Raw genomic sequence first — 23,875 nt, forward strand, 5'->3', positions numbered from 1 at the left:
CCCCTTTGTTTCCCCTGATCGCCAAATTTACACCACTCGCCGATCGCCTTCCCCTCGACGCCGTTCCCCTTCTCCGATGCTGCGACGTTCTAGCTCCGCGCTTGAGGGAAACTAACAGCCGCAGTTCCGGGGGCAAGAACTGCGCTTGTTTCGAACTCCTCAAGTCCTCCGTGTCGTCCCGCTAATGTGATCGTAGTGTTCGTGGAAGGTGCCAAGGTTCTCGCCCTCGTCGACACGGGCGCTGCAGTATCTGTCATAAGTGAAGCTCTCTGCCGCCGACTCCGCAAAGTGACTACCCCACTTTCTGACTTTTCGCTTCGCACCGCCTCATCACAGCGCATTCATCCCTCAGCTGCATGTACGGCCCGTGTCCTCATTCAAGATGTTTTGTACACCATCGAGTTTATTGTGCTGTCTCACTGCTCACACGACATCATCCTGGGATGTGACTTCCTTTCGACTCATCGTGCCGTTATTGACTGCGCCCGAGCTGAAATCGCCTTTTCTCCGCTGTGTGACGCTCCCTTTTGCGACGTACCTACGCAGTCTGCCAAACTTGTGGTCGCGACTGATACCGACATTCCTCCGTTTTCTGCTGCCCTCGTGCCGCTCTCCTGTGTCGGCGTCCCTCATTCAACTGTTTTCTTCACGCCTTCCGAAACCGCTTCCCGCCATCCCTGCCTCCTGCTTCCCTTTGCAGGGGTGCGTTTATTGGCGTCCTCAAGAGACCGAACCGCCGTGCAGGATCTGGCAGCGTAGACGGGCGTAGCGAACACTAAGAGAGCGGGGCAACTTCGTCGTCGTCAGGCGCAGCGTAGTGTCGGCGCATAACTTCGTCGTCGTCAGGCGCAGCGCAGTGTCGGCGCATGGCGGTAGCGGAACCTGTCACAGTTTGCACACTACAATATGTATATATATTGTGGGGATACACATCAATCCCCTGTCCCATTGCAACGGCCGCGCGTAATTATCACGCGATGCTATGCGCGCGCCGTTCGGGAGGTTTTGCGAGGGAGGGCACTCACGCCACCCCCACTTCCTTCCTCGCCCCGCCGCGACGCCGCAGCGGGGACTTTCCCTCTTTCCCCTTTCACAACGGAGAGACCTCCTCTCCACAGCCCGGGAAGAAGGCGCGTTTCTCCCGAGGCTCGCTCGTCTTCTGGCGGGAGCCGTGCACACGCACGGTTCAGAGATCTGCCACGGAGACCGCTGCCCTTATCGCCCGGCCACCGTGTGTGACTTGACCGCCGCGGGCCGTGAGCGAGGAACCACGCGAGGTGAGCGGAACCCTCTTCCCCCACATTTTTGCGTGCGTTCTTTCCTTTGTGTTTTTCACCCCCGTACGCGAGCGGAACCCTCTCCATCGTTACGGCGATTCTATTGTTGCTGCTGCTTGTATTGCTCGGGAGCAATAAACGCTCATCCGAGTAGCATACTCGTGTTTGTCCCCTCTGGCCCGAACCCGCCCTGGTTGCGACTTACCGCACCGCGGGTTGGGGGTCACAGCTCTGACTGCTAGGGCTGGCACGCTGGTGCTAGAGAGCGACAACTGCTTCTAGCCCTTTGAGCGTTATCGCAAGAATAACCCCCATATTCTTGGCGCCCAACGTGGGGCCAGAGGTGTGACAAACCGAGTGTCTGTGTGACCGACTGCCGACATACAGACTAGCCATGGCGGCGAGCGGGTTTGACTTCCAGTCCCTGCTGTGGTTGTCCAATACGGCTTCTCAGCAGCAACATCCTGGTCACGGCACTCACTTGGCTGAGACGCCTAGGCGAGCCGTCCGGACGCCTAGCGCGATGGGCGCTACTCCTCCAGCGTTACGACTTTACCGTGCGCTACAGGAGGGGCAAGAACAACGTGGTGGCGGACGCACTTTCGCGCGCGCCCGTTGACGGCTTGGGAAGTAACAACACTGCCCACTCCGCCGCGCCCGACAGCCAGAGCAGCGCGACGGCCGCGCAGCTCACACAGCGCCCCGAGGGAAGGGACACCCCGCCTTCCCAGGGCGAAAGCGTGAACCACTTGGAAGGCGTCAGTTCCGTGGTGAGCGTTTTCAGCAGAAGGGAGCTATTTGAGACACAGCGGGAGGATCCATTTTGTCGAAAAGTGTTCGACGGGCTCAGGGAGCCGGGCGGCACGGCCGCGGCGCACATGGAGGCAACTGGTATTGTTGTCCGTGCGGGGCGCTCGAACACAGCTGGTGATGCTGTGAGCGCGATGGATTCCTACCTGCTCGACTCCAATGGCATCCTGCTGAGATACATCCCCTCCGAGAAGGATACACACGAGTCCTTCAAGGTGGTGATTCCACGCACGTTGAGAGGAGCACTTTTACGCTACTTTCATGACACGTGCATCGCTGGGCATGCGAGTGGCCCTAAGACTTACCTCAAGTTGTGCCGCCTCGCTACCTGGCCGGGCATGAAGCGGGATGCGATACGTTACGCCCGCTCGTGCGACGTGTGCCAAAGGGTCAAGCCACGTGGTGGACGCCCACCTGGGCTCATGCAGCCGATCAATAGCCAGGTTCCTTGGCAAATTGCGGCTTGTGACGTCATGGGACCTTACCCCAGGACCCTCCCCCGCCAGCAGGCAGCCGCACCGAGACGCAAGGCTCGACAACAGAGCCCGGCGCCTCGTTACAACTTGCGCCCACGGCAGAAACAACTCTGACCAACGCGCAGGGAGTAATTTCTCCTGCTTAATATGGACGTAACACCCCTTCCATATTTCGCACCACGGCTTCCTGAGCAAGCACACGCTTTCTCGTCGGAAAAGACCGAGCGGGGTTAGACTAGCTAAAAAAAAATGTGTAAATTGGTAATGTAACTAGAAAGAAAAGATAGCCTTACAGCCGCAGGCCAGCCTTCACAGCGTGCCCGGAGGAGAGCCAGCGGACGCCGCAACGACCATTGCTGCTTCGAACACCGAGAGCCAGGCCGTTTGGAGGGCGGCCGCATTCCAAAACCAAGAGCCCGCTGTCACCACCGGACAGCCATGCCGAAAAACAGCTTCCGGTCGGCCGCGGGACGAGCGAGCGAGAATTCGGAGAAACAAGGACCTGTGTCTACCATGGCGAAAACTGCAGCAGAGAGGCTGCCTTGGAGTCCCCCTGTCCCCGCGGCAGCGGCTTCACCCGTAAGAGAAGCTTGGTGCCCCGCTGGGCCGGCCTCGCAAGTCCTCTGCGGCAGAGGGAAAATGGGTCGGCGCGCCTTTGTCACCCCCCAACGAGAGGAAAAGAGGGCGAGCCAAGAGCAAGCGGTTCATCCAGCTGAGTGGGGGCCTGCCGTACGCTACGACAAAGTGCGTAATTGCCCTGAGCCTGCCTGCCGCCCGCGCGTCCCGACAAAGCTGCCCTGGCCGAATCACGGGACCTGCGGTCATCGACCCCCTTCAGTACTTGGCTCCACAGTCGTCCATGGCGGTCGTCTACACTGCCTTCCTGCCCTGGCGTCCAAGGCCTTCGACGACGGCACTGCTGGCTGTGAGCTGAATCTTTTCTTTATTGGTTTTTAAAGTTAAACGGTGTTTCGCCGGCCCCACTCGGTATACCCTTTTGTGTGAACGCGGTCACTTCTCGGCCGTAGGGCAGTTTTAAGGAGGGGGGGATGTGGAGATACACATGAATCCCCTGCCCCATTGTAACGGCCGCGCGTAATTATCACGCGATGCTATGCGCGCGCCGTTCGGGAGGTTTTGCGAGGGAGGGCACTCACGCCACCCCCACTTCCTTCCTCGCCCCGCCGCGACGCCGCAGCGGGGACTTTCCCTCTTTCCCCTTTCACAACGGAGAGACCTCCTCTCCACAGCCCGGGGAAGGCGCGTTTCTCCCGACGCTCGCTCGTCTTCTGGCGGGAGCCGTGCACACGCACGGATCAGAGATCTGCCACGGAGACCGCTGCCCTTATCGCCCGGCAACCGTGTGTGACTTGACCGCCGCGGGCCGTGAGCGAGGAACCACGCGAGGTGAGCGGAACCCTCTTCCCCCACATTTTTGCGTGCGTACTTTCCTTTGTGTTTTTCACCCCCGTACGCGAGTGGAACCCTCTCCATCGTTACGGCGGTTGTATTGTTGCTGCTGCTTGTATTGCTCGGGAGCAATAAACGCTCATCCGAGTAGCATACTCGTGTTTGTCCCCTCTGGCCCGAACCCGCCCTGGTTGCGACTTACCGCACCGCGGGTTGGGGGTCACAGCTCTGACTGCTAGGGCTGGCACGCTGGTGCTAGAGAGCGACAACTGCTTCTAGCCCTTTGAGCGTTATCGCAAGAATAACCCCCACAATATATATATATATATATATATATATATATATATATATATATATATATATATATATATATATATATATATATATATGCGTGTTTTACTACATTTCTTTTTTTTTCAACATCTTTGTCTTTGTTCATGTATTGTTCTATGTATGTGATGTGCTCGGTGGATCTGGAGCCGGGTCTTTTCACCGCATGAGGATGAGGTGGGCAGACAGCGGAGGGAAGCCTTCAGGAGAGATAGCAAACTTGATGGTTTATTTACATTATTTACAATATAAACAGGGAGACCAAAGGTCAGGAAAGAATCTCTTGACACACCACAGATTGCTGCTAAATACAGTTGATATTCCCCAAGCACCTAGCTAGAGAATCCGGTAGCTGGTCGAGCGTCCAATGGGCCTCCAGCCTCTTCATAGGCTCCGCCCTCACCACGTGGCCACGCACATCTCATAGAAACACGGACTGGCAAGGAGGAATCCCGGCGCCTTGCAGTCGCGGACGGCGTGGTTTCTCGCGGGCCGACCAGGCCCAAGGGTCGTCGGCTTCTGTGCGGTGATCCTGCCGTTAAAAACACGAGATCTGATGGCTCGCCACGGAGGGCTCTTCAGGAAGGATGAATCAGCCGTGACCACCCCCGCTTTGTCGGCTGCTCAGGGAGCACGCGGGCAATGGGTTGGCACCGCCGTCGCCTCTGCCGTCGCTGCAACTGGGTGTCGAGTCCGTCGGTCCGCGGGAATGCGCAGTTCGCGAAGCCGCATTCAGCATCACCGGCGAAGGGGATTATACGCCTTTGTTGACGGTGACGCCGTCGCCAGAAGCCACCCCCACGCCGACGTTTCTTGCGTCTTCCCCGAACCATAGCGCTTTTGGTCACGGTAACTCGATGGCGCCTGCCTGGCTCGCCTGTTTCCGCTGGCTGGGACCCCGATGACAACAGTATGTCACCTCCCCCCCCCCCCCTTATGCAATACCCTGTAAAGGATCCCTAAGGGTTCAATAAATGATGATGACCCGCGTCTTTCGGGTCACGAGCCGAGCGGCATAACCACTGTATCAACGCGGCGGCTACTCTATCGCAATGTAGTCTTAAGCGTTATGTGACGGAGAAATGAACAGTATCCGTGTGGGGACGCTAATGACGATATCGCGTCAAACACTTAAGGCGGAGCTTCAGTGCCTCCTCGAGTTTTTAAAACTGGCGCTCAGAAAAAGAAAGTAAATGACACAATGACACATAATTAGGGACTCAATAGCTTCAGGTCTAACTGACAAAACGCAAGCATATTTGGCATATTTGTGGATTGTGCACGTGTCGTTAAGTGGGAGCGACGACGGCATGGTAGAGACCATGCGGCTAAACCTACGGCTTCTCGAGCAGGCGCTGCTGGTCCGAGTACGGAGCCAAGGAAACACACGGAACAAGTGCCTCGTTAAGCCAGCTTCCAATACGGCTGTAATCAACGCATCGCCACAACCGCCGTCACGTGGGATCAAGCACATCCCCAGCTGGGCTTAGAAGCCACGTGCCATTGGCAGCCAGCTCCAGTGGGCGCGGCAGCAGCTGAGGCAATGCGCCTAATGCGCTATATTGCGCAGGTTATTAACTACTTAACCTGCCTACTGTTATCGTTGCGACATCCGCTTTTTGCTGCTGCTGCCCTTTCCATTGCGTTTGATGAATGTGTTAGCGCACGTTTTCTCTTTCCAAGAGGATCTTTTAAAGTGTGGCGACATGGAGTCAAACCCAGGCCCAGACATGTCTGAAAAGGAAATGCTTCACCAAGTTTTCCTGGGTCAAAACACTCTGACGTCGTTTGTCAGTGACATTCTTGCGAAACAGGGCACTTTTGAAGAAAAGATCGATGGCTTGACGGAGAGAATTAGAATCCTGGAACATGAGGTAGCAACTATCAATATTTTAAAAACAGAAGTAAAGGATCTGAAATCAATCGTTGCTAAGCTTGAGGCAAATATTTCATACCTGCTAAATAAAACTGACTTAGAAAACAGGAGCCGTAGGAACAATCTACTCAGTTATGGCATAAAAGAAGACGAAAAAGAATCGGAGCTAATAGAAAATATAACAAAGGATATTTTTGATGAGATGCTGGGAGTTACAGTCAATAGCATGTGTTGTATCGGCGCAGCGCTTATCAAGTTGCTAGTGTGCGCCGCGTATCTGATGTTCGCGATTACTGTTCACGTGTGCAGTTGTATCCCTGGCTAATGGCATGCCTCGATCGGTTGCACCCAGACTGTCTTTATACGGCGAAGCCACTGAATTGTTTCTGTCTGTTGTGTTCGGGTTGCTGCCCGAATAAATACTTGACTTCGCGGCGTCTGAGTCCAACATGGCGACGAGGATGGGATAGTTCGTGCAGAAGCATTGATCCAGCCTGCACAACCGACGAAGACGCCACGGCTAGCGAGGACATCAGAGATGACCACCACCCTGGGATCTTTGGCAGAGTTCTGCCCAGACTCTGGCAATATCGACGTCTACCTGGAAAGGTTCGACCTGTACGCAACCGCCAACGGAATAGACGCAAGTAAGAAGTTGCAAGTCTTCCTAACAATACTGGGTGAAAAGGCTTACGTGACTCTGCGTAGCCTGCTGCTGCCGAAAAAACCAACAGAAGTCAAGTACGAAGAAGCTGCCGAAGTTCTTCAAAAGCACTATGCTCCAAAACGGTCTGTGGTTACTGAACGGTATCGCTTCTACCAGCGAAACCAAGAGCCGAACGAAAGCCTGAAACAGTTTATCGTCGAGCTCAAAAGGCTGGCTGCTACGTGCTCGTTTGGAACATTCTTGGAAGAAGCGCTTCGAGATCGACTGAATCCGTACGGATTCGATTCGATGTCTCCTTCTTGCCCTGTCAGATGACGAAGTCACCTGGGAGCGAGTGTGCAAGGTCGCCACCGCCTTGGAAACGGCCCAGAAAGACACCCGGGAAATGCTGCCAGAGGGGTCAACCGCGAGTACTGCCCACGTCTACTGGCATCGGGAACCTGCCACGCAAGGCAGAAGACACTCGACTAAGGAGAAGACCGCGAGCAACGTCCAACGTAGAAGGTAACGTAGGAAAGGCACTGTTGTCATAAGTGTGGCGGACTGCACGAGTTGTCCTTTTCTCAAAAGCATATGCTTCAAATGTTCGAAGCGAGGTGCAAAACAAAGGTCGTTCACAAAGTTGAGGAAACGTTGTCGGAAACTCCTGAGTTGCTTACGGTTTGTACTACAAACAAGGTTCATAGCTCACCGCCCATCGTGCTTAATGTAAAGGTAAACGGCAATGATATCCCAATGGAATTAGACACGGGAGCCGCTGTGACCATAATGTCTGAAAGAGTCTTCGATGCAAATTTCCCAAACTACCCATGTTCCCAAGACGACGTACGTCTAGGAGTGGATAATGGCACTGCACTCAAAGTAAAAGGTGTAGCGAACGTGAGTGTCTCTTATCAGAACCGAAGCTACGATCTGCCTCTGATAATTGCAAAGCAAGAAACTCAAGCTCGCATGCCGACGCTTTTAGGTCACGATAGGATTGCGACACTAACAGTTGACTTGCAGAATGCTGTGCAGCATTTGCAGTATGACATAGACAACGTACAGTACGGCAGGCAGATGGTAGCAGCGGAATCCGAGAAAAGGTTAAAACAGCTCTACGGTGATGTGTTTGAGCCAGGCTATGGTTCTATCAAGGGATTCACTGGTAGCATCCAAATGAAAAGCGATGCGCATCCAACCTTTTGTAAGGCGAGACCAGTACCATATGCTTTGCGCGAACAAGTGGAAAATGAATTGAGCGACCATGAGAAAGCTGGTGTGGTGTACAGAGTCAGACACAGCAATAGGGCTACACCGCTCGTGATCGTACCGAAGAAAGCTGGAAAAGAGATTACGCTATGTGGAAACTACAGAGTCACAGTCAATAGGGATATTGAACTCGACCGCTATCCGCTGCCTCTGCCAGAAGACATATTCGCGTCACTGGTTGGGGGAACAGTGTTCACTTTGCTGGGTTTGTCAAAGGCGTACCTGCAACTTTAGCTGGATGAGCAGGCACAGGAATTGCTGACGGTGAATACGCACCTGGGGCTTTTCAGGCTTAGACGATTGCCTTACGGAGTGGCAAGCGCGCCGGCAATGTTTCAGGCCGTGATGGATCAGGTTTTGCGAAGCATCCCTGGGACTGCCTGTTACCTATACGATGTTTTAATAGTAGGTAAAGACCTCACAGAGTGCTATCGCCGTTCCGAGCAGGTGCTACAAGCACTTAGTAAGCACGGCATTCGTGTAAACACAGGGAAATGCAAATTTTTCCAAGAAAGTGTGTGTTACTTAGGACAGGAGATAGACAAGCATGGCGTACACCCAGCAGCGGAAAAAGTGAAAGCAATTCGAGACGCGCCGAAACCAAGTAACGTGACTCATCTAAAGGCATTTTTGGGCCTAATAAACTACTATGCCAAATTCTTGCCTGATCTAGCAAATGTGCTAGAGCCTCTGCACCAACTGTTGCGCAAGGGCAGCACATGGAAATGGTCAAGCCAGTGCGATGCATGTTTCAGTCGCTGTAAGAATTTGATCCGTGAAGACATGGTCTTGGAACTGTACGATGTAAGGAAGGAAATACAGTTTACATGTGACGCTTCTGCTTACGGCATAGGCGCAGTGCTGACGCACGTGGTTGAAGGTGTAGAACGACCGATTGCGTTCGCATCCCGGACAATGACTCCTGCCGAGCGTAACTACGCGCAAGTGGAAAAAATGGCTGAGGCTTAGCTAAGGTTAAGCCTAGTCAGATGCGAAGCATATTGATGGCTAGGCTTGGTAATACATGGCTTTCCTTGGTTGAATACTTGGTCATTTTAATACAACCACTAGAAGTGTAGCAAGGATTGCCGTGGCAGCTATATACGGGATCATCGGTGAATTCAATGCAGAGTGTACAACCGCTGCCCCAGCACCGGCTACAACAGCATTCTTGGCACCCATGGAAAGTACATTGGAAACACCCTTAGTTATTCCACCACCGCCACCATTCCCTATAGACTGTATTGATGTACCCCCAGCAGCAGCAGCAGTAGCTGTAGTACCGGCGGTTGTAGCAATATTTCCCCTCGACGTACGCCTATTCCGTTTCGTAGCATTCCAGCGTTCCGAACTTGTAGAACTACTGACGGACTCGGTGGCAGCACTAGTGGAAGCATTGCTGACAAGTTCCTCGCTTTGTTCTTCAGTTGTTGTAGAACGTTGTCGCCGAGCCGCATATTGAGCAAGCCGCTTAGCCAGACGTTCATCCCGCTCTTCATCGGTCTCTGTGGCACGCTGAAGCTTTCGGTTCTCGTTCAAATCAGCCCTGCTTCTAGGCGGCATCCCAACACCTGGCCGCCTCGTAAGTGCCCGGAGAGCGAGGCAAGCTCAGCTTTATATCGCTGCTGTAGCGTCACGTGGTCAGCTGCAGCGCCTCTGATGTGGAGCCTCCACCGCCGCGGCCAACCGCGCGAGCCGGCAGCCCATATCTCCTCTGCTGTGACGTCATGTTGTCACGTGGTCAGCCGCCGCGCCTCTGATGTGGAGCCTCCACCGCCGCGACCGACCGCGCGAGCCGGCAGCCCATCTCTCCTCTGCTGTGACGTCATGTTGTCACGTGGTGTCACGTGGTCACGCTAAAGGTCGATGGTAGCTCCACCGCCGCGCTCGACGGGCTGTAGTGTAGCTCTAGTAATATGCTTCGCATAAAAGCTCTAGTAGTTGTTTATGGAGCGCGGAAGTTTCATAAATATCTGTACGGGCGGAGCTTCAATGTAGTCACTGATCACCAGTCCCTTACCGTCCTTTTTGAGGCAAAGCATCACACAAATGCAGTAGCTGCAGCTCGTGTACATCGCTGGGGAGTTTTTCTTGCAAACTACAACTTTCGCATTCCGCACCGAGCAGGAATAAAGATAGCCACGCCTTCCACTGCCGGAAACCGGTGACGAGGCAGAAGAAATCTATTTCTCGCCTGTCAACAAACTCCCCGTTACAGCTAAAGATATCGAGCGAGAAACTGTGAAAGATCCAGTGCTCAGCGCTGTTCGTGAAATGGTATGGCATGGATGGCCGCGTGCTGTTTATTCAAGTTACTCACAGGCTCCTTTACATTGGAGCATTGTGTGAGTGGGGCAGTACATAGAAGTTTGAGAACAGCGCAAAAACAAAACACAAAAGAACAAAAAAAACGACAGAAGAAAAACGTTATACAATAGTTAGCAGGAGGCACTCAGTAGAATACAAATAAAGTAATACAACACACAATAATTACAAGTTTCAAAATTTGGCAACATGGAAATGGAACACGATTTGACAGTGAGGCTAAAGAGTGCACAAGTTAGTTCACACTAAGCAGCAATAAAACATTTTTCGCAAGAATACAGAGAACTGAGACACTAGGCGAGGATTGCGGTTATTTTATCACGAAATGTAGCAGGATTTCTGGTATTAGTAGCATCGTCAGGAAGGCTGTTCCAATATTTTATGGCACGTGGGAGAGCAGACATGTTGAATGCTTTTGTATGACCAAAAATACGCGTAAAGCTGCTATGATTATGGAGGCGATGAGATGTGCGACATGGCCGTGACAAAGGTAATGTGTGACTGTGAATACTGAAAATCATTTTATGAAATAAGCAAAGAAGAGCTACGGTACGACGTGATTCTAAAGACTCAAGTGATAGCGATAACTTGATGTTAGTGACGCTGGAATGGCGGTTATAATCGCGAGCGATGAAGCGTGCAGCACGGTTCTGTATAGATTCGAGATTACGTGTTAGATACGCTTGGTGAGGTGACCAGATGGGTGATGCAAATTCTAGTTGTGGGCGGACAAACGTCTGGTAGGCTAGTTTTCGAGTGTCAGATGGTGCACCATGAAGATTACGCTTTAAGTATCCAAGGGTTCGTGAAGCCTTAGCTGTAATTTTATTAATGTGTGTCGACCAGGAAAGGTTTTGATTTAGGTGAATGCCGAGATATTTATATGAGGACGCTGTTGTCACATGATTACTGGTTGGTTTTGGTTTTATGGGGTTTAACGTCCCAAAGCGACTGAGGCTATGAGAGACGCCGTAGTGAAGGGCTCCGGAAATTTCGACCACCTGGGGTTCTTTAACGTGCACTGACATCGCACAGTACACGGGCCTCTAGAATTTCTCCTCCAAAGAAATTCCAGCCGCCGCGTGTCACATGATTACTGCTGAGCGAGTAGGTGAAAGAAGAGTTTGAAAGTTTACGGCTGAAAGTCATTAATTTACACTTATCAGTGTTGACCGGCATTAGCCACATGGAACACCAGTTTGTTATATGGTCTAGATCTTTCTGTAAAGCGATATGATCGGATGGATTAGAAATTCTGCGGTAAATAATACAGTCGTCAGCAAACAAACGGATGTTAGAGGTAATGTCGGTTGGCAGATCGTTAATATATATTAAGAATAGTAACGGGCCCAGGACACTGCCCTGGGGAACACCGGACGATACTTCAGAGAGAGAGGATGAACAATTATTTATACTGGTAAATTGTTTGCGAAATGAGAGGAAATTTCTAATCCATGATAGCGTTAATGAGTCGATATTTCAAGCAGAGAATTTGGCAATTAAACGACAATGTGCTACCCGATCAAATGCCTTAGAAAAGTCGATGAAAATGCAATCAGTCTGTTGGTTATCATTCATGTTAGTCAGAATTTCGTGCGTAAATTCCATGAGTTGTGTATCGCACGACAGTCCTTTTCTAAAACCGTGCCGATGAGGGTAAAAAAAGCGGTTTTGTTCAAGGTGCTGCGCAACATTTGAAGCAATGATATGTTCTAGAAGCTTAAATGCAATACTGGTTAAAGATATAGGTCGGTAGTTACTGATGTTACTTCTGTCTCCGGATTTGAACACGGGGATGACTTTGCCTATTTTCCAATCAAACGGAAGTTCACCTGTAGATAAAGACTGCTGAAAAATGTGATACAAGATTAAGCTGCTCGAGTTTATAGTGAGTTTAAGAATTTTGGAGTTGATTCCGTCAGCACCAGAGCTAGTGGACATTTTAAGGTTTTTGATTAGTGACGCGATGCCTTCAACAGTTAATTCAATAGGGGTCATATATCTGTAGTCGACTTCGGCGGTGGCAGGAATGTTAGAAAGATCTTCATGGGTGAACACTGAAGTAAAATAATTGTTAAAGATAGTCGCACTTTCTTCGTCAGTAATCAAATTTCCGGTATTGTCCTGTAGAGCGATTTGGGCATGAGTGTTAGCTGGGGATATTGTACGCCAGAATTTTTTAGGGTTGTTGCGCATAAGGGATTGAAGATCATGAGAATAAAATTGATGTCTCGCTTTACGAACGGCACGGCAGTATTGTTTTTCGCAGTCTTTCTGTTGCAGTTTCAGAGAGGGAGATCCAGATTTTTTCATTGCTTTAAATAAGCGCTTCTTTTTATTCTTAATTGTGCGAAGTGACCTATGATACCATGGCTTAGAAATGTTGACCCGAAATGAAATTTGTGGTACGTGAGCAACCATTAATGACAGCAACTTTTCTTTAAATAAGGTCCAGTTTTCATTGACGGTACGGGAAGAGAAAGTGGAAAGGTGCGAGGAGCAAATTTCTTGCAGACCAACGTTAAGAGCATTGCAATCAGCTTTTTTATAGTTGAAGATGAGCTTAGACGTGAGATGCCGCGTATGTGATGGGATGCTAACTGCAAAATTAAGAATCAGATGGTCACTGAATCCCTCACTAGTAGAGACGGTGCTTGAATTGTCGGGGCATGAAGTCAAAACAAGGTCAAGAATATTCGTTCCGCGTGTGGGTTGGTTTACTAACTGAGTTAAAGAAAAATCTAAAGTTAAGTCGATGAAGTTTTTAGAACAGCGAGAGTCAGAGGTGAGGTTAGACCAGTCAATGTACGGGAAATTGAAGTCCCCCATCAGAAATATATTTGCTTTAGGAAACTTGGTCCTTATGGCACTTAGGTTATCGCGCAAGTGAGATATGAAAGCTGCGGAGCTATCTGGTGGTATGTAACATGCACCTATTATTGAATTAACGAATGATGACGTAATGCAGATCCATATAAACTCAAGGGGACTGGGTAAATTAACAAGATGAGATGCTATACGCTTCCTGACGGCTATTAGGACACCTCCTCCTCTTTTGTTTTCTCTATCTTTTCGGAAGATTATGTACTCGTTGGTATCGGGCAGTACCACAGTGTCAGAAATATCAGGATTAAGCCACGTTTCAGTTAATGCTAAAATGTCACACTCACTGTTCTCCAGGTAAGAACATAGTTCAACACGTTTGGGTAGCAAACTACGCATATTAGTACATGATAAGTGTAAACGTGATGGCGTGTGATTACGAGAAGTAGAGTTTGAATGATCGATTGTACCAGCTATCTTTTCCCGTGTGAGCTATCTTGTAGATCGAATGACGCTCCCAGATGCAGCATCAAATACGAAGGTGGCGTCACCGATGTGCAGTCCTACGCTAAGCTTATACGTGGCGTTTTGTGACTTCGCAAAATCAAGTAGGTGTTTCCTTGATATTCGTGTTTTTAACGAAAAATCTTCTCGTACAGCATAATTTGTATTCTTGAATTTGGGCCCCTTTTCCAGAACGAGCTGTTTGTCTTTGAAAAGTGCAAATTTAACAATGACAGGTCTGCATTTGCCTTCCTGGTACTTCCCGAGGCGAGGTGCGCGCTCTATTTGAGACGGCTCGACTGTTATACCGAGGGTTTCCGAGCATAAGTTCATAACTTTTGTCTCAGCGGATGACCAGGTTTCGTCAGAGGTGTCAGGTAGGCCGAAGAAAAGGAGATTGGAACGGCGTAGACTGTTTTCGGCGTCATCGCAGCGCGATTCGATAGACTTTAACTTGTCCGAGATTTCGAGAGCAACCTCAGGTGCCTGAACTGGTGAAGCACTACTGTTTTTTAGAGCAGCAGTGTCCACCTCTAGCACCCGAATTCGAGCTGACAGCTGTCTCAACTCGACATCAACGGACGCCTGCCAATTCTTTAAAGCGCGAAGGTCGTTGCGGATATTATCCTGGCCTAATTCAATTATTTGCACAGTTTCCAAAACAGTTGCTAGAACTTCTTCCGTTCCCGGGCCAGGATTCGATTCAACATCCCCTGACAGAAGCAATAAAATTCTACACAGCAGGTCTTTTACAAAATTGTCACAGTTCATGAAAGCAACAGACCACTCACTGGGGCACAACACCACAATAAGAAAACGATTGTCGCTCTTTACGCGGCAGTAGGAGCAGTCAAGGTAACTGACCTGAAAGAGCAACATCGGTGAGCGCTCCATTGCAGTCGTGGTGCTGTGCCCCAGCGGGGCGCGGTGAAATGGCGGTTGATATACTGTGCATCCTGTGGTGATAGCGTCGACACGTGTGGTCCATCCCGGTTGCCAGCAGAGGCGGTGGCAGCTGTCCAGAAGTGGCGACCGCTTCCAATTTTCGCGTCCATCAGGCCCGGTAGAGCTCGCGCAGGATTTTGCGGACTGTGCCTCCAGAGACGCGCCGAGAAAAAGGGCCACCTGAAAGAGCAACATCGGTGAGCGCTCCATTGCAGTCGTGGTGCTGTGCCCCCTGTGACGCTCCTTATCAGCCTTTCTTCGTGAGGCGATTTGAACTTACTGTGGATTGTGGTTGTTTGGTGTGGAACAACAGGGTTGTGATACCCCAGTCGCTTCAAAGTGAAGTTACGTGTTTGTTGCATGAACAACACATTGGCATTACTAAGCTGAAAGCACTTCCAAGGTCAATGGTTTGGTGGCCACAGATAGACAACTGCCTGGAACAAGCTGCGAAGCAATGCGAAATTTGTCAAAGCACAAAATCTGTGGGGCCACGAGCACCGCTTTCATCTTGGAAATTGTGCACAAACAGTTGGGAGAGGGTACATCTTGATTTTGCGAAAAAATAAAACCCGATGTTCCTTTTAGCTGTCGATTCCTATTCCAAATGGTTGGAAATCATGATCATGACGTCAACGACAGCGCAAAGCACCATCGAAACAGTGCGCTCGTTGTTCGCAAGTCATGGCTTACCGAGGGAGATAGTCACAGATAACGGACCGCAGTTTCGTGCAAAAGATTTTGAGGAATTTCTGTTGGCAAACGGGGTTAAGCACACGCTTACTCCGCCATATCATCCTCAGTCGAACGGTTCGGCAGAACGCGCGGTTCAAACAGTAAAGCAGTCGCTGTTGAAGCAATTACTCGAAGATCAGAGGAATAAAAGTTCCAGGTCAATGCAGCACAGAATCGGTAATTTTCTGTTCGCCTATAGAACAACGCCGCACACATTCACCGGCCAAACGCCAGCTGAACTCTTCCTGAAAAGGAAGTTGCGCACAAGATTGTCGTTATTGAAGCCAAGACTACAAGATGCAATCAATGCCAAATCGGAGAGGAATGTAGTACGCAGTGCAAACAAGCGGAGGAGTTCACCTAAAGCATTTTCTGTCGGGGATAGGGTGTTTGTGCGTTCAGTACGTGGGGAACAGGTGAAGTGGCGTCCAGGCAAGGTTGTCGATGTGAAATCTGCTATGACATATCTTGGCGTGGTGGATGGACAGACTCGGTTTGTGCATGCGGACCATTTGCGACATATTTGTGTGAAGCCTGCTGTTGTTAAAGAAAGTGAGATACATTTACCGCTTGCTAGTGATATGTTAGAAAGTGAGTGTTCCCTTGGACCCGCCTCAACTCCACAAGTGTTGAATGGTTGTGATGGTTGCCCACTCGTACGTGAAGCCCAAAGTGCGTCAACATCGGAACAGAGCGATGCCTGTTCGCCGGTGCTACCCAGGCGCAGCATGCGTGAAAGGCGGATCGTCTGACGTATGACATCAAGGCGGAAAGCTGGGCTAGTTGGTTTGTCATAGTTAATTAAAAGACTAGCGCAAAAAACTAGGACAAAGACAGAGGAGACAGGACGAGCGCTACAGACAGTTAGCGCTCGTCCTGTCTCCTTCTCTGTCTTTGTCCTAGTTTTTTGCGCTAGTCTTTTAATTAACTATGACGTATGACAGTTTCTGATCTTGTCGGAGGGGGAGTGTTGTATCGGCGCCGCGCTTATCAAGTGTGCTGCACTTTGCTACTGTGCGCCGCGTATCTGATGTTCGCGGTTACTGTTCACGTGTGCAGTTGTATCGCTGGCCAATGGCATGTCTCGGTTGCACCCAGGCTGTCCTTATAAGGCGAAGCCACTGAATTATTTCTGTCTGTTGTGTTCGTGTTGCTGCCCGAATAAATACTTGACTTCACGGCGTCTGAGTCCAACAGTATGGAAATGTGTCATCGAATAGATATGAAATCAAACAAGAATTGTTCTGTCATCATAAAATTGCGTGACTATTGAGAGAAGAATTCGATAACGAAGGCATGCCCGAAATTGAAAGGTGCAGAGTTTTCAGTCAGCGAAGACTTTTCCAAGAGAATGCGTGATGTCAGAAAAAAAATAATGGGAAAGCGCTTCCCAGGAAAAGAGTACCGGTGCTAAAGTGACGCTGTTTTTTTTTTTTTTTGAGAAAATAAGTATTGATGGTAATATGTTTGGACGGAATAGCGCAAAAACAAAAGGTTTAAGATTCCGAAGAACCAAAAATGACACCTGAGAAAGAACAGTCTGGCATTCAGAACTGTAAACACATATTGTCGTAGCGTTGTTAATAAAGTTGTAGAACTTAAGGGTATGCTGTTCTCGCACGACGCGGACGTTGCCATGCTTACAGAGACCTGGTTGAGCAGTGAAATATTTGACAGCGAATTTGTTCCTAAGGACAATAAGGTTTTGCGTAGTGACCGCGACAGAAGAGGGGGAGGAGTAGCCATTTTGTTCACAAAATCAACAAAACTTTTTAGACTCCCTGATGCGCAAGGCATTGGAGCTGTTTCCTGCAAAACGTACATCAACAAGGTCCGCTTTATTCTTGGAGTCCTTTATAGGCCCCCGAGCTCCTCTGCTGCGGTCCTTGAAAACCTAAGATAATACTTACAGCGTCATGTAAGATTAGACGATAGAATAATACTAGCAGGCGACTTTAACTTACCAAACATCAATTGGCACAATTTTTCATCTCATCCTGCCCATACTGTTGATAACACAATATTCGACATTATGTTCACATATGGCTTCCTGCAAGTGGTAAATAATTTCACGAGTGTACAAGGACCCACAGGATCAAATTCTCGATCTGTTTTTCATAAGCAGTGTCAGTAAGGCATGTTGACGGGCTAGTTGGTTTTTCGTCTTGAAACTTGGGAAAAAACCCACCTAGGCGCAAATGATTTCACGACACAAAAAGAGACGAGGAGACAACGGACAGGCGCCTGTCCGTTGTCTCCTCGTCTCTTTTTGTGTCGTGAAAGTCATTTGCGCCTAGGTGGGTTTTTTTCCCCAAGTTTCAAGATAAGCGGTGTCATCCGAAATATGTCTACCTGTGGGGTCACAAACGGAATTTCGGTCATGATGCAGTGCCCTTGAGCTTATCAAATGTGCATCCAGACTGCCACAATAGTGTTCAATTCTTTCCCAGTTTTTCGCGTGCTGACGACGAATCGCTTCTCGACATGCTTGATTTCTACTTGGATAATTTCAGAAACAGCACTTGTAGTGCAAATGACTTATGGCTTTCCTTTAAAGAAATCGTCTCTGAATGTATCCACCTTTTTGGTCCCAAAATTGCGAAAAAATCTGTACAACGCAACCCATGGATTTCTCGGGAGGCGGTACGATTGCAGAGAAGACTTAAAGGGCCAAAGAAGAAATCAAGAACAAATACATTTTTAAAATCAATCATGAAGATATTTCACAACAACTTAAGCAGAAAATAATTTACGACGAAGAAAAATATTATAGAAAGCTCCTGCCTTCGCTCATTAGAACGTCTCCCGAAAGATTCTGGCGCCAAATCACACTGAAGTCTTTTTCCTCCAATGAGTTCATTATTAACGACAAATGTGTGCATGATGAAGGTGTTGTTTGTGGTGCTTTTAACAAATACTTCCAGTCCGTAATTACAATGGTTGTTCCCTTCCGACACTTTCCATATCGCTGCCTGCCATATGCACCTGCCAAGCCCACTCTGTGCATGCGGCAGTGCAGGCGTCCCCGTGATGTGACGTTCCAAAAGATGGCGCAGTTGCACAAACGGAAGGCAGGACGAGGTCGAAGCCAACGTCGCTGGCTCGGTGCGAGGGCGGCAAGATGCATAAAACCCGCGCAATGAATCAAAATGGCTTGCTGAGCATTGTGCATTCCATTTCTTCCTCACTTCACTCGCGCCAAAAGTAATTGCTGTTAAGAACGCACGCCATTCAATAAATACATTTATCTTTTTAAGGAGCCAGAAGGGCTACACTGATTGCGCGAACAATCAAACAATGCCCAGTGGCCGAGAAAGCCTCGCCTTAAGCACAGGCTAAAACAACTGGTAGGGTTTTAATGTACTCACACCGAGGGGCATACGAAAGTATGTGTTTAGCCTGGTTGACTCATGGTTTTGCTTTGCTGGGTCGACGGCACATCTGGAAACGATATTTATTTATTTATTTGGAGATACTGTCAATCCTTTTAGGGATTTTTACAGGAGTGGATTAAGGACGTGTATACATTTGCTCATACAGCCATACACACGTTTGTACACAAGAGTATGCGAAGACCACTACAACAAAGAAGAGGCAAGCACATAAAAAAACACTTAAGATACCGTCATTCACGCACTGACATTATCCCAGATTTACATTTAAACATACAAGGGAAAAGAAAGATACATTAGTGATGACATTACACCCTCGTTGTTGACAGGACAGAATTGCCAGCAAGTTAAACAAATTTTTCAATAGTAGACTGCGAGACCACACTCTGATCTAAAGAATTCCACTCACGCACATCTCGCGGGAAAAACGCAAAACTGTATGTATTATGGCACAAAAATATTCTTGGAGTGTGAATTGATGCTTATAACGGGTTTCTCTTGAAGTATTGGAAGAAATGTAGGTATCAGGATTTACTTTAATCATGTTATGAAAGATAAGGTACAAAAATTTCAGACGTTGTAGCATCGCACGGCTGGTTAGTGTATGAAGCCCAATCTCGGTCAGCATCTGCGTGGGTGAGTCGGTGCGCTGGTATCTGTTGCAGATAAAACGCGTGGCCTTCCGCTCAACAGCTTCGAGCGTAGATATTTGATTTTTGGACAAACGGAAACCATGCCACGTTCGCATATTCCAAGATCGGGCGAACACACATCACATAAGTCAAACGTTTGACTTCCCTCCTAGGGTACCGCAGGGCCCGTTTTAGATACATTAACTTCCGCATCGCTTTGTTTGCCACATAGTCTACATGAGGTGACCATCCCAGATCTGATGAGACCACGACGCCCAAGTGCTTATACTCAGTGACTGTTGTCAGGATTTTACTGTCACATCCGTACGAAAAACAAAGCTTAGATTTCTTTTTTTGTTATAGACATTGACACTGTGTTGCTAAGGTTTATGGTCATTTGCCAGTCCGTGTACCATTGGGCTATCAAGCCAAAATCCTTGTTGAGAGCAATTCGGTCTTGCCGGTTCAGAACTTCTCTATACAGGACGCAGTCACCTGCGAATAGTCTTATCTTGGAATCCACCTGACTAGTTATGTCGTTTATATACAAGAGGAACAGGATAGGCGCTAAAACGGAGCCATGTGGTACACCTGAGAGGACTGGCATTGTTCGGGAAGTATGGGCGCCGAACTGAACAAACTGGCAGCGGTCAGATAAGTAACATCGGATCCATTGCACAACTGGCCCATCCCCTAAAATATATGTGAGTTTCAGAAGCAATTTTGCATGGCAGACATGGTCAAAGGCTTTTCAAAAGTCCAGGTAAATTACGACTATTTGTGTTTGGTCAGTATTGCTTTAGCCAAATCATGTAGAATCTCAACAAGTTGGGTGACAGTAGACAGACCTCTTCTGAAGCCATGCTGATGAGGGTGAATAATGTTATTTTCTTCGACAAACTGCGTAATAAATTGTAAAATTGCATGTTCTAAAATTTTGCAGCAAGTACACGTCAGAGAAATGGGCCTATAATTTGACTGGCAAGAAATATCTCCCGACTTGAAGATAGGCACTATTTTTGCACTTTTCCAATCCGCTGGGAGGCATTGTTCACTGATGGATTTATTGTAAATTAGGCATAAAATTTGCTTATAGGTTCCGCATAACGTTTAAGAAAACAATTAGGGATACCGTCTGGGCCACTGCACTTTTTGTCACCTAAATTTAACAGCAGCGAGAACACTCCTGCTTCAGTTATAACTGGTGCACCTAATGCATCGTTTTGCTACATAATTTCTGGCCTGTAATCATGCATCGTGTCATTATCAGGAGTAAATACGGAATGGAAGAAGGCATTGAACGCTTCAGCTTGCCTCCTTCCTTCCGTCGGTGACAACGCTTCTCGGGGGTTATCTTTGTGACTAATATAGCGCCAGAATTTCTGAGGCGAATCTTTGATAAAAGTTCTCAGCGTTGTACTGCAAAAGCGTTGTTTGGCTGCTGCTGTTTGTTCCTTTATTTGTCTGTTTAATGAATTCGCTTTTTTGTGGTAAGCTGGAACTGCGCGTAATTTATTAGATTTCCTTAAGCTTTTAATTCTGCGGTTTAAATGGATCACTTCACGTGTAATCCAAGGATTGTGTTTATTTATAGTCTTTATTACCTGTGGTGCAAATTGCCTCAAGCAGTGCATTACATGTGCTTTGAACTGTAACCAGATTTCATCTATGCTAGCAGAGCCCTTTGTAAAGAGTTCATGGAAATCGTAGTGCCAAGTCATAATGGCATCATTATCTGCTTTGTTAAATGCGTACACGCGCTTTCTAGTGCTGGGTTGGCGAATCTGATTTGTAATCGATAGCTTGCACAGAACCATATCATGGTCAGATAAACCTTCTAGTATATCGACATTAATACTTCCTTTTAAGAAGTAGTCACTGACGAAGATAAGATCTAAAATGGAACTTGAAGTGCCCTGCACACGAGTAGGCTTGGAAACTATTTGGGTCAGGTTGAAGGTAAACAGAAAACTGAGCAAGATGTTGTTTGTAACATTCGATGGGCTCAATGAGCTCCAGTTCACGTCCGGGAAGTTAGTCTCCTCCCATTATTATGGCACTTCCCACCATATGTATGCGCATATAGCCTAGAAACTGTTCAAGATAAGATACCTCAGCCTGGGGGGGGGGGGGGGGGGGGGGGGGGGGTCTGTACACGGCACCGACACAGACATAGCTCCGGCCTGCCTGGATCTTACACCAGACCGCTTCCACGCCTGGGACATCTGGCATTACTGAGTCGCTTACGCCTTGTTTCAGGAGCAAAGCAACACCACCGCCTCTAGATGCTCTATCTTTACGCACAATAGTATAGCCCGGTGGAACCATTCGTGGTTTTCAATGTCAGCGTGCAGCCACGTCTCAGTCAGGCAGATAATATCATGCGCGTGGGCGATAAGGATCGCCTCTAACTGTTCAATTTTGTTCACAAGGCTGCGCGCGTTAACATTGAGGACAGTTACGGCCGACGGCGGTTTCGAGTCCGCTTGGCTGGTCCCTCGTCCATGCCTTCGTTTTTTGCAGCTTCCACTATGTCATCGGTTTGTTCGTCCCAGATGTACAAGCGGTTATTAATTTTGACTTTGTCATAAGACAGAAATACCTTTTCTTTCCGGTCCCGATGAACTTTCGTTCTTTCCCATAGCTTCTTTCTAAGTCCCTTACTGTTCGCGAGAAGTCCTCACTCACTGAGTATTCTGATCCTTTTAGCTTGTTACAATTGCTAAGTATGGTGGCTTTATCGCGATTAGTCGAGTAACTTCATAATGACAGGTCTGGGCTTGGGATTATCAGTCTCTTGCTTTCGGCCGAGGTGGTGTACTCTTTCGAGACCAGCCGTTTTTATTCCTAACTTATCTTCAAAGATTGTTTTTTCGATAGCATTCAGTAGATCTTGAGGAGTTTCATTTTCGTGTTCTGTAATAGACCCTTTGCAAAACTTCAAGCAACATTGTACCACAGTCTGGCACCACTGTGCACCGTCCGCCATGGTGAAGGATAGGTGTTCGGATCGTCTATCTGTCGATGCTCAGTGACCTGCTTTATAGTTGCGTCTAAATTGTTATTTTTTGCTGCAACAGGTCCGTCGATGCTTCAATAACGTGTGTCAAATCTCTGCCACGAATGTGATTCAACATGCCAACTCACTGCTGCGTTCCGATGTGTGTAATCAATGCGGTTATGTCGACAAGGACGGACGAAAGGTACGCGTACTACATGCGTGTCTTTGTAGCGTTGATGCTTGTCGGTTTAAAGCGTAGCATGCGCGCTTACAGCTTTACAGAACCTCCGTATGTATTGCGGCATTTCACAGAGTTTCCAGTTTCAATCGGCAGAAAGCCGCGTTCTATACAAACTAAGCGCCGAACGGCAAGACGCGCGCGTCATCCAGGTGACACGATTTACTTCTGCGATTTGTTCTTCGCTCACAACGTTTATGGAGTCTACACCTGCACCCTTAGGTTAAACGAAACACCATAGGCTACGCATTCTTGTAAAACAGGGAGAACTACGACGGATGAGGGAGAACTACGAACGAGTGCTCGATCGTCCCCTGACCTTCGTGTTCTTTTCCATCGATCTTGCGCTGTTTTTGCAAGAACGCGTGACCCTAGCTAGATGTGTGCGATCTGCGGAGACACTACCGGTCCGCGGCACAGATCTCCCCTCCTTGCCTTACTACATAAGGTAAATTGAAAGGTATTTTCGGCAACCCCTGTGACAACTGATTTGTTGTCTGAAGAAACATCAGCGAAGTAATTTTTGGCAACTTTATTTCACAATTGTTCAACATAGCAGGCTACAGTACTGTGTTGCTTTGCCACAGCAATCGACGTGCATTGTTCACAGTGTACATTTACATAGTGATGACCAAGAACCGGGGTGTGTATTAACAGCAGTGGTTATTTTCAGGTTTCGTTTCACAGATTTCCCACAGACAAGGATTTGAAAAGAAAATGGATAGCTGCAATACGCAGAGATGAGGGACCCCTTTTCAAAATCTCAAATGCGACCAAAGTGTGTTCCCGTCATTTCACTGAGTCAGACTACTGGAAAAGTGTGGCAAGTGGCCTTCGCCTCCTCCATCGCTCTGCTGTGCCTTCAGCGCTTGCATTTTGCAAACCTAAGCCCTCACGGAAACCACCATGTGACCGCTTGGAATGCCATACTCCCAAGAAAAAACGACGCAAGCCGATGCAAGATTCACAGGGCAGCGTGCTTAGAGAGAATGAAGCACCATCCCCGGATGCACTTCCCAGAAGTCCATCTTCACAGCACGGTTCCATTTCCAGAACCCCTAGTCCGCTAAAGCAGATTTTCCCTCCAAATGCGCCTTCGCAGGAACAGAGTTTTTGTGGCTCGTGCACATGCAATGCTGCTATTATTGAGTTAAAGGCACAACTTGCAGGTAGCAATGAAAAT

The 23,875-nt window shown here is 48.5% G+C and overlaps 1 protein-coding gene and 1 pseudogene across 1 annotated transcript in view; one reads left to right on the plus strand and one right to left on the minus strand.

Annotated features, from left to right (window-relative positions):
- Positions 1 to 6,717: 6,717 nt before the first annotated feature.
- Positions 6,718 to 7,354, plus strand: LOC149349105 (uncharacterized; annotated as a pseudogene).
- A 6,445-nt stretch (positions 7,355 to 13,799) lies between these two features.
- Positions 13,800 to 23,875, minus strand: part of LOC149349106 (RCC1 domain-containing protein 1-like) — a 166,258-nt gene continuing 156,182 nt past the window's right edge. The window contains exon 4 of the mRNA XM_089578066.1: positions 13,800 to 14,874. Coding sequence (XP_089434192.1) covers positions 14,804 to 14,874 — 71 coding nt within the window. The 3' untranslated portion in view covers positions 13,800 to 14,803. The remainder of the gene's footprint in view (positions 14,875 to 23,875) is intronic.

The sequence above is a fragment of the Amblyomma mixtum genome, chromosome 3 (genome assembly GCF_055824585.1).
Source record: "Amblyomma mixtum isolate Tamu chromosome 3, ASM5582458v1, whole genome shotgun sequence".
Classification (NCBI taxonomy): domain Eukaryota; kingdom Metazoa; phylum Arthropoda; class Arachnida; order Ixodida; family Ixodidae; genus Amblyomma; species Amblyomma mixtum.